At 35.8% G+C, this 12,042-nt stretch overlaps 1 protein-coding gene across 1 annotated transcript in view; it reads right to left on the bottom strand.

Moving 5' to 3' along the window:
- CD53 (CD53 molecule) overlaps window positions 1–12,042 on the bottom strand; it is a 36,115-nt gene that overhangs the window by 17,628 nt on the left and 6,445 nt on the right. Inside the window, exon 2 of the mRNA XM_032642998.1 lies at window positions 294–373. Coding sequence (XP_032498889.1) covers window positions 294–356 — 63 coding nt within the window. The 5' untranslated portion in view covers window positions 357–373. The remainder of the gene's footprint in view (window positions 1–293; window positions 374–12,042) is intronic.

Here is a 12,042-nt window from a genome sequence, read left to right as displayed (position 1 = left end):
GAGTCTTAGGTTTCTGACCCGTAGATGTCAGCAGTGAGCAGTAATAGCCTAAAGCTCCCAGAGAAACAGTATCCTCTACTGCACTGGTATCTTTCAATTTTGCAGGCTTATATTATGGCAGGATGGAAAGAGGGGAGAAAATTATCATCCCCTTCTTCTTAGGCTGTGTATACTGCACCTGACCTGGGCATGTGTGGGTTCCACTCCACACCAGGCTCTTCAGGAGAGGAGAGAGAAGTAAAGTGTAGCTAGGAAGAGGTGAGTTCAACCATGCTCAGAAGAGACAGACTTACCCAGAAGATCAAATTGAAGAAAAACAGGACATACTTCAGCAATTTCAAGCTACTCATGCCCATGCTGAGATATTCTTGCCCTAAAATGTAGAAGGAAGAAAAGAGGACATAAGTGACCTGGCTCTGCAAAGTGGCACCAGAGATCAGAGGACACATATGTCCAGGGTTCAAGGATCTCCAGCATCACCTTGGGTTTGAGCTGTGAATCTTTTCTGGAAAGTTTCCCCAAACTTCTTGCTCTTTTAGTCTCTGAACTGAGGAACCAATTGGTTCATCTTGGACACCACGTTTGTTTCAATTCAGCAAGCTAAAGATGCTTAACATTAAATTAAGCACTCTAGAAGTAAGCAATAGACCCATTCTTAGAGGAGGCTGAGTCAGTGACACATACCATGTCAGTGCTCAGGGACTGAAGGAAGCCCTGGGATCAGGGATAGGCTGGTCATTCAGCTGTGGAGGTCAGTGACTTGATCCACCAGTTTCTTATATACCCTGAGATGCATATACACTCTACATTTGGTCTATGAACTTCTCCACATGAAAATGTGGGGAACATATCTATGCCTCATTCATCCTTCTACTGAAGAAACATATATGGTGTTTTCTGTTCTAAGTGCTGTGGGAGATATAAACATGACTAAGCAATAGCAATCCTCCAGAAAATGTCAACCTTACAGCAGAGATAACATTGAGCAACAAATATCCAGTGAAGAAACAAAAAGAGATTACAATGAGAGCTTGAAATTTTTAAAAATATAATTTCATTTTTCAGTGAGGACATCAGTATCCACAGTCTGGTCCTCAATTATAGAGATCCAGATACACAGTTTTGAATTTTCTCTCAGAAGTAATGAGTTTCTGTATAGTGACTCATATTTTAAAACTGCACATAAGACTGATATACAAAGCAATAAAGTCAATTTTTGTTTTTTCTCCCATTAGAACTATGCTTTTTCTAGTTCATAGATTGCTTTTATAATCCATCATACCTTCATTGCAGTGTCAAGATACCCAGAAATCAGATAGTCTTAAGTGATAGTTCATTCAGGCTATAAATAAGCCTGATGAGGTACTTATGTTACATAATAGAGTAATCTTCTCTGTTAAAAAGGTCAAATACTTATATCTATCTCACACCATTTTCCTATTTCTTTATTTTGTCCTTCTCTTTTCCCTTCCTTCTTATCTTGACCCTCAGAATTATTCTTAATTGTTAATAATTACTTTAACCAAGTTAAAATAAAGGTAGATTTTAATTTTATTTGGAAATGCTTAAGAGGTAAAAAAATAAAAGTATAATGATTTATTACATAGGCTTTGAAGTCAAAGTTGAAGTCAACTTTCACCTATGTCACTGAACAGGTGTGTGAGATTTGTAAACCTACTTAACATTTCCAGTTACAATTTATCCCTGTGTAAAATGAGGTAATACTTATACATTATAGGGTAGAAGTAAAGGTTAAATCATCTTACCAAAGAGACTGATGTATGTCTCAATAAATGGAACCCATGTTTATTTAGATGGATTTGAGTATTTTCCAGACCTCATAGTCAAGAGTTAACTGCTCAAAAAGACTACACTCATTTGAATGTGTTTATTTGAATGTCACCTCTTTCATCAATCCGGCTGAAAATCTTTGTATTTCCATGGCAGTTAGTACTGTTCTTTGGGACTTGACATATTCAAGTCTATTTCATTACCTGATATTGCCTGTGCGAAGGGCTATTGTAAGGAATCTCAAAAATTTGGAGATAAGGACTGGTAAATTTTACATCTTAAGAGTTAAATTAATTAAAATTCTAGTTAAACAAATAATTTATCCATAGATATATCTTAGTCTGGGAGATACTTGGTCAATGTACAGAGAAAAAAGAACAAAGCTGGGATAATAACCCTCCCAGACTTCACACGTACTATTGCATTGGCCAAAAAGTTCTTGTGGGCTTTTCTATAAGATTTTATCCATAAGATCAATACAAAGTTACAGTAATCAAAACAACATGGTATCAGCCCAAAACAGATACATAGGTCAATGGAACTGAATAGAGAGCCCAGAAATAAATCTATGCACCTATGATCAATTAATCTATGGCAAAAGAGGCAAGAATACACAATGGAGAAAAGACAGTCTCTTCAAAAAGTTGTGCTGGGAAAACTGGACAGCCACATGTAAAACAGAGAGGTTAGAACATTCTCTCACACCATATACAAAAATAAATGCAAAATGGTTTAAATACCAAAATGTAAGACCAGAAACTATAAAACTCCTAGAGGAGAACATAGGCTGAACACTCTCAACATAAATCATAGCAAAGATAAACAAATGAGACCTAATTAAAGTTAAAAGTTTTTGCACAGCAAAGGAAACCATCAACAAAATAAAAAAACAACCTATGGGATGGGAGAAAATATTTGCAAATTATGCAACCAACAAGGGGTTAGTATCCAAAATATATAAACAGCTCATACAACTCAATATCAAAAAACCAGATAATCCAATCAAAAACGGGCAGAAGACTTGAACAGACATTTTTCCAAAGAAGACATACAGATAGATGGCTAACAGGCACATGAAAAGATACTCAGCATCATTAATTATTAGAGAAATGCAAATCAAAACCACAGTGAGGTATCACCTCACATCTGTCAGAATGGCTGTCATCAAAAAGTCTACAAATAACAAATGTTGGTGAGGATGTGGAGAAAAGGGAATCCTTGTACACTGTTGGTGGAAATGTAAATTGGTGCCACCACTAAGGAACTATGGAGGTTCCTCAAAAAACTAAAAATAGAACTACCATATTGTCTAGCAGTTCTACTCATGATTATATACTGAGAAAAACCAAAAACTCTAATCCAAAAAGATAATTGCACCCTAAAGTTCATAGCCTATTGGCTCTTGAAAATAGCCAAGACATGGAAGCAACCCAAGTGCCTATCAACAGACAATTGAATAAAGAAGATATTGAATTGAATAAAGAAACATATATATATAATATATATATTAGCCATAAAAAAGAATGAAATACTGCCATTTGCAACAATGTGGATGGACCTAGAGAATATTGTGCATAGTTAAATAAGTCAGAGAAAGTCAAATACTATATGATATCGCTTACATGTGGAATCTAAAATATAATAAAAATAAATGAATATGCAGAACAGAAACAGATTCATAGATATAGAAAATAAACTTGTGTTTACCAAATGGGAGAGGGAAGATGGAGGAACAAATTAAAGGTATGGGATAACAGATACAAATTACTATATATAAAAAATACATAAGCAGCAAGGATATACTGCATAGAACAGGGAATTATATGCATCATCTTGTAATAGCCTATAATGAGTATAATCTGCAAAAATACTGAATCACTATGCTGTACACCTGAAATAACACAATATTATAAATCAACTATACTTAAATAAAGAAAGAAAATCCATAGTTCTTCTGCATATTAACAACAAATATTCAGAACTCAATTTTTAAAAAATACATTTACAATAGCATCAAACTATGAAATATTTAAGAATTAATCTTACAAAAGATGTGAAACATCTACACACTGAAAACTAAAAACCAAACATAAATAAACAAAAAAACATTGCTGAGAGAAATTGAAAAAGATATAAATAAATGGAGAGATATACCATGTACATGGGCTAAGAGACAGTGCTGTTAAAATGTCAATTCTTCCCAAATTTATCGATAGATTCATTGTAATTGCAATCAATGTCACAGCAGATATCTTTGTAGACATTTGAATATTGATTCTAAAATTCACTTGGGAATGCAAAGGTCTTAGAATAGCAAAAACAAATTTGATAAAGAACAAAGGTGGAGGACAAGCACTACCTGATTTTGCTACTTTCTATGAAGTTACAACAATAAAGAAGGCAGAGTATTGGCATGAAAATAAACAAATAGATTAATGGAACAGAACAGAGAACTAGACATATGTGAACAATTGATTTGCAACAAAGATAAAAAGTTAATACAACAGAGAAAGGATATTTTTTCAACATGATACTGGAACAATTGGATATTGCAAATATGCAAAAAAATGAATTTGGATACATATATCTCAAAAATTAAGTAAAAAATAGGTCATAGACCTAAATATAAAACCTACAACTATAATACTCCAGAAGAAAATATAGGAGAAAATATTTGCAACCTCGATAGGCAAAGAATTCTCCGATAAGGCACCAAAAGCACAATCCATAAAAGAACTGATAAATTAGACTTCTATAAATTTTTTTTAAAAATTCTGCTCTTCAAAAGATACTGTTAAGAGAAAGAAAAGACAAGCCACAGATGAGGAGAAAATATTTCCAAATCACATATGAGATAAAGGGTTTCTATCCAGATTCCAAAAAAAAGTTATGGGAACCTCTGACTTATAGGAAGTAGGTCAGAAGCACAGGTTACAACCTGGGCTTGGGACTGGTATCTTAAATGGAAGGAAGTCTTGTGGGACTGAGCTCTTTACTCATGGAATATGATTCTATCTCTGGGTAGACAGTGTCAGAATTGAGTTGAATTCTTGGACACTCTGCTTGTCTCCAAGAATTGCTTGTTAGTGTGGGGAAGCCGCCTCACACACATATATTGGAATTAGGTCCAGGAAGCTAATTTACAACCTAGAGCTCTAACAACAGGTGAATGGATAAATAAACAGTGGTATAACTATATAATGGTATACTACTCAGGAATAAAAAGGAATGAACTGTTGATACACTCTAGAGCATAGATGAATCTCCAAATGATTAAGGTGAGTGAAAGAAGCGAGACAAAACAGGAGTACCTAATGTGTGATTACAGTTATATAACATTTTAGAAAATGAAAACTATGGCAAAAGAAAGCAGATGGATGATTGCCTGGGGACTAGGGTAGACGAGTATGGCATGGGGTAAATAGAGGGGGAGCAGGGAAGGACAAGAAGAAGAGATCACAAAAGACCATGAACAATATTTTGTGAGTGATGAATATGTTTATTACTTTGAATGTAGTGACGGTTATTTTATTTTATTTTTTTAGGTAGCTACTGCGTGCGGTTGGTATTCTTTTCCTATTGCTGTCACAGCTTAGCATCTTTCTTTTAATTTTTGAATTTTATTTTATCTTTTTATACAGCAGGTTCTTATTAGTGATCAATTTTATACACATCAGTGTATACATGTCAATCCCAATCGCCCAATTCATCACACCATCACACCCACCCACCCGTGGCTTTCCCCCTTGGTGTCCATCTGTTTGTTCTCTATATCTGTGTCTCAATTTCTGCCCTGAAAACTGGTTCATCTGTACCATTTTTTCTAGGTTCCACATATATGCATTAATATACAATATTTGTTTTTCTCTTTCTGACTTACTTCACTCTGTATGACAGTCTCTAGATCCATCCATGTCTCAACAAATGACCCAATTTTGTTCACTTTTACGGCTGAGTAATATTCCATTGTATATATGTACCACATTTCTTTACCCATTCGTCTGTCGATGGGCATTTAGGTTGCTTCCATGACCTGGCTATTGTAACTAGTGCTGCAGTGAACATTGGGGTGCATGTGTCTTTTTGAATTGTGGTTTTCTCTGGGTATATGCCCAGTAGTGGGATTGCTGGATCATATGGTAATTCTATTTTTAGTTGTTTAAGGAACCTCCATACTGTTCTCCATAGTGGCTGTATCAATTCACATTCCCACTAACAGTGCAAGAGGGTTCCCTTTTCTCCACACACTCTCCAGCATTTGTTGGTTGTAGATTTTCTCATGAAGCCAATTCTAACTGGTGTGAGGTGATACCTCATTGTAGTTTTGATTTGCATTTCACTAATAATTAGTGATGTTGAGCAGATTTTCATGTGCTTCTTGGCCATCTGTATGTTTTCTTTGGAGAAATGTCTATTTAGTTCTTCTGCCCATTTTTGGATTGGGTTGTTTGTTTTTTTTAATATTGAGCTGCATGAGCTGGTTATATATTTTGGAAATTAAGCCTTTGTCCATTGATTCATTTGCAAATATTTTCTCCCATTCTGACGGTTGTCTTCTCATCTTGTTTGTGGTTTCCTTTGCTGTGTGAAAGCTTTTAAGTTTCATTAGGTCCCATTTGTTTAGTTTTGTTTTTATTTCCATTACTGTAAGAGGTGGATCAAAAAAGATCTTGCTGTGATTTATGTCAGAGTGTTCTTCCTATGTTTTCCTCTAAGCGTTTTATAGTGTCTGGTCTTACATTTAGGTTTCTAATCCATTTTGAGTTTATTTTTGTGTATGGTGTTAGGGAGTGTTCTAACTTCATTCTTTTAATGTAGCTGTCCAGTTTTCCCAGCACCTCTTGTTGAAGAGACTGTTTTTTCTCCATTGTCTATCCTTGCCTCCTTTGTCATAGATTAGTTGACCATAGGTGCGTGGGTTTAAATCTAGGCTTTCTATCTTGTTCCATTGATCTATATTTCTGTTTTTGTGCCAGTACCCTATTGTATTGATTACTGTAGCTTTGTAGTATAGTCTGAAGTCAGGGAGTCCGATTCCTCCAGCTCCGTTTTTTTCCCTCAAGACTGCTTTGGCTATTCAGAGTCGTTTGTGTCTCCATATACATTTTAAGATTTTTTGTTCTAGTTCCTAAAAAATGCCATTGGTAATTCAATAGGGATTGCACTGAATCTGTAGATTGCTTTGGGTAGTATAGTCATTTTCACAATATTGATTCTTCCAATCCAAGAACATGGTATATCTCTCCATCTGTTGGTATCATCTTTAATTTCTTTCATCAGTGTCATAGTTTTCTGCATACAGGTCTTTTTTCTCCCTAGGAAGGTTTATTCCTAGATATTTTATTCTTTTTTTTTTTTTTTTTTTTTTTTTTTTTTATGCGTTACGCGGGCCTCTCACTGTTGTGGCCTCTCCCGTTGCGGAGGACAGGCTCCGGACGCGCAGGCTCAGCGGCCATGGCTCACGGGCCCAGCCGCTCCGCGGCATGTGGGATCCTCCCAGACCGGGGCACGAACCCGTGTCCCCTGCATCGGCAGGCGGACTCTCAACCACTGCGCCACCAGGGAAGCCCCCTAGATATTTTATTCTTTTTGTCACAATGGTAAATGGAAGTGTTTCCTTAGTTTCCTTTTTAGATTTGTCAGCATTAGTGTATAGGAATGCGAGAGAATTCTGTGCATTAATTTTGTATCCTGCAAATTTACCAAATTCATTGATTACCTCTAGTAGTTTTCTGGTGGCATCTTTAGGATTCTATATGTATAGTATCATGTCATCTGCAAACAGTGACAGTTTTACTTCTTCTTTTCCAATTTTTATTCCTTTTATTTCTTTTTCTTCTCTGATTGCCATGGCTAGGACTTCCAAAACTATGTTGAATAATAGTGGTGAGAGTGGACATCCTTGTCTATTTCCTGATCTTAGAAGAAATGCTTTCAGTTTTTCACCATTCAGAATGATGTTTGCTGTGGGTTTGTCATATATGGCCTTTATTATGTTAAGGTAGGTTCCCTCTATGCCCACTTTCTGGAGAGTTTTTATCATAAATGGGCGTTGAATTTTGTCAAAAGCTTTTTCTGCATCTATTGAGATGATCATATGATTTTTATTCTTCAATTTGGTAATATGGTGTATCACATTGATTGATTTGTGTATATTGAAGAATCCTTGCATCCCTGGGATAAATCCCACTTGATCATGGTGTATCATCCTTTTAATGTGTTGTTGGATTCTGCTTGCTATAATTTTGTTGAGGATTTTTGCATCTATATTCATCACTGATATTGGTCTGTAATTTTCTTTTTTGTAGTATCTTTGTCTGGTTTTGGCATCAGGGTGATGGTGGCCTCATAGAATGAATTTGGGAGTGTGCCTTCCTCTGCAATTTTTTGGAAGAGTTTGAGAAGGATGGGTGTTAGCTCTTCTCTATATGTTTGATAGAATTCACCTGTGAAGCCATCTTGTCCGGGACTTTTGTTTGTTGGAAGATTTTTAATCACAGTTTCAATTTCATTACTTGTGATTGGTCTGTTCATATTTTCTCTTTCTTCCTGGTTCAGTCTTGGAAGGTTATAACTTTCTAAGAATTTGTCCATTTCTTCCAGGTTGTCCATTTTATTGGCATAGATTTGCTTGTAGTAGTCTCTTAGGATGCTTTGTATTTCTCCAGTGTTTGTTGTAACTTCTTTTTCATTTCTGATTTTATTGATTTGAGTCCTCTCCCTCTTTTTCTTGATGAGTCTTGCTAATGGTTTATCAATTTTGTTTATCTTTTCAAAGAACCACCTTTTAGTTTTATTGATCTTTGCTATTGTTTTCTTTGTTTCTATTTCATTTATTTCTGCTTTGATCTTTATGATTTCTTTCCTTCTGCTAACTTTGGGTTTTGTTTTTTCTTCTTTCTCTAGTTCCTTTAGGTGTAAGGTTGGACTGTTTGTTTGAGATTTTTCTTTTTCCTTGAGCTGGTTTGTATAGCTATAAACTTCCCTCTTAGAATTGCTTTTGCTGCATCCCATAGGTTTTGGATTGTCATGTTTTCATTGTCATTTGTCTCTAGGTATTTTTTGATTTCCTCTTTGATTTCTTCAGTGATATCCTGGTTATTTAGTAGCAGAGTTTTTAGCATCCAACTGTTTGTGTTTTTTATGTTTTTTCCCCTGTAATTCATTTCCAATTTCATACCATTGTGGTCAGAAAAGATGCTTGATATGATTTCTATTTTCTTAAATTTACTGAGGCTGGATTTGTGACCCAAGATGTGATCTATCCTGGAGAATATTCTGTGCACACTTGAGAAGAAAGTGTAATCTGCTGTTTTTGGATGGAATGTCCTATAAATATCAATTAAATCTATCTGGTCTATTGTGTCATTTAAAGCTTCTGTTTCCTTATTTATTTCCATTTTGGATGATCTGTCCATTGGTGTAAGTGAGGTGTTAAAGTGCCCCACTATTATTGTGTTACTGTTGATTTCCTCTAACAGTTGTTAGCAGTTGTCTTATGTATTGAGGTGCTCCTATGTTGGGTGCATATATATTTATAATTGCTATATCTTCTTCTTGGATTGATCCCTTGATCAATATGTAGTGTCCTTCTTTGTCTCTTGTAACATTCATTATTTTAAAGTCTATTTTATCTGATATGAGTATTGCTACTCCAGCTCTCTTTTGATTTCCGTTTGCATGGAATATCTTTTTCCATCCCCTCACTTTCAGTCTGTATGTGTCCCTAGGTCTGAAGTGGGTCTCTTGTAGACAGCATATATATGGGTCTTGTTTTTGTATCCATTCAGCAAGCCTGTGTCTTTTGGTTGGAGCATTTAATCCATTCACGTTTAAGGTAATTATCGATATGTATGTTCCTATGACCATTTGCTTAATTGTTTTGGGTTTGTTTTTGTAGGTCCTTTTCTTCTCTTGTGTTTCCCACTTACAGAAGTTCCTTTAGCATTTGTTGTAGAGCTGGTTTGGTGGTGCTGACTTCTCTTAGCTGTTGCTTGTCTGTAAAGCTTTTGATTTCTCCATCGAATCTGAATGAGATCCTTGCCAGGTAGAGTAATCTTGGTTGTAGGTTTTTCCCTTTCATCACTTTAAGTACATCATGTCATTCCCTTCTGGCTTGTAGAGTTTCTGCTGAGAAATAAGCTGTTAACCTTATGGGAGTTCCCTTGTATGTTATTTGTCATTTATCTCTTGTTGCTTTCAATCATTTTTCTTTGTTTTTAATTTTTGCCAAGTTGATTACTATGTGTGTCAGCGTGTTTCTCCTTGGGTTTATCCTGTATTGGACTTGCTGCACCTCCTGGACTTGGGTGGCTATTTCCTTTCCTATGTTAGGGAAGTTTACGACTATAATCTCTGCAAATGTTTTCTCTGATCCTTTCTCTCTCTCTTCTCCTTCTGGGGCCCCTATAATGCAAATGTTGTTGCATTTAATGCTGTCCCAGAGGTCTCTTATGCTGTCTTCATTTCTTTTCATTCTTTTTTCTTTATTCTGTTTCTCAGCAGTGAATTCTACCATTCTATCTTCCAGGTCACTTATCCATTCTTCTGCCTCAGTTATTCTGCTATTGATTCCTTCTAGTGTAGTTTTCATTTCAGTTATTTTATTATTCATCTCTGTTTGTTTGTTCTTTAATTCTTCTATGTCTTTGTTAAACCTTTCTTGCATCTTCTCGATCTTTGCCTCCATTCTTTTTCCGAGGTCCTGGATCATCTTAACTATCATTATTCTGAATTCTTTTTCTGGAAGGTTGCCTATCTCTGCTTCGTTTGGTTGTTTTTCTGGGGTTTTATCTTGTTCCTTCATCTGGTACATAGGCCTGTGCCTTTTCATCTTGTCTATCTTTCTCTGAATGTGGTTTTTGTTTCAGAGGCTGCAGGATTGCAGTTATTCTTCCTTCTGCTGTCTTCCCTCTGGTAGATGAGTCTATCTAAGAGGCTTGTGTAGGTTTCCTGATGGGAGGTACTGGTAGTGGGTAGAGCTGACTGTTCCTCTTCAGTTTTTTTTAGAGGAAAATATACAATAGAAATATAAAATAGAAAAAATATATATAAAAAATATAAAAAATATATAAAATATAAAAAAATATATAAAATATAAAAAAATTAAAAAAATATATAAAATATAAAAAATAGAAAATAGAAAAATAAATACAACTTTATTTATTTATTTGTTTATTTTTTGTATTAAAGTATTGTTAATTTACAGTGTTTGTAGTTATGGTTTTATGCATGTATACATATGTTAAAAGGTCCTTCCTAATTTGCTCCTGTCCATCTCTCCAAATTTATAACAACGTTCTTGGTCTTATACTTTAAAATCTAGCAAGTAACATTGAATACTTTTCTCCATTCTTCCTTCCTTACCTTTGCTCAGCAGTCCTTTGCTGGAATTTGCCCCTTTATTTCCCTGTGACCCCTTAATTAGGTTAGCTACTAATCATCCTGAGTCTCAGCTCACTAGACTGTCAGCTCCTTGAGGGATTCATCTTTGAATCCTCGAGGCCTAACACAGTACCTAATTACACTAAAAAAGTAAGATGGTTGAATGAACAAATGACTGGAAATTTGCTCATTAACTCTAAATTATCCTGTGTAGTGGAATGAACATGACACTGCAGAGTGAGGAGCTTTGGGCTTGAGATTTATTGTGCCATTAATCTAATCTTTTAGACATTGAAAATAACCGACCCAGAAGAAGACTGGGCCAGATGCCTCCTAGAGTCATCTCATGTCCAATATCTTCAGATCCTGTGACAGCTGCTTCAGGACACTGTAATCTAATTGTCCACAGAGCACCAACTAATGAGGTGCCCACAAACCTGCGGATATCCCCACTGATTCTTTCCTTCACAGACAGGAAAAAGAACCTCTTTCTCCTTCCTGATTTTCCACTTAGACTTGCACCAAACGGAAGGAGAAAAGCCGCCCATTTTGTGAAGATCATTACTACTTTTACCATATGCAACAATGAACCCAGTTTTTACATAAATCAAGAGAGAATTCCCCTTTCCTTTCTTCACTGTAGCTGGTCAGTTATTGAGTTTCCACCCCTTCCAACCCCACTGGAAAAACTGACACCCCTCTGCAGTCAAAATCTGTGACTAATGTGGCCCTGTGAAGAAAGCCCCTGACGTCAGTTTCCAGGAAACCTCCGTGACTGAACTGCAGTTAATTGCAGCACCTCCCACACCCAACGTGGAGGCCAGGGAGGAAGTTCACCCTTTACTAATTTTCCTCCAAGCAAAGAGC

This window comes from Phocoena sinus, chromosome 1, assembly GCF_008692025.1.
Source record: "Phocoena sinus isolate mPhoSin1 chromosome 1, mPhoSin1.pri, whole genome shotgun sequence".
Taxonomy (NCBI): domain Eukaryota; kingdom Metazoa; phylum Chordata; class Mammalia; order Artiodactyla; family Phocoenidae; genus Phocoena; species Phocoena sinus.
This window is presented reverse-complemented; position numbering and strand designations above follow the sequence as displayed.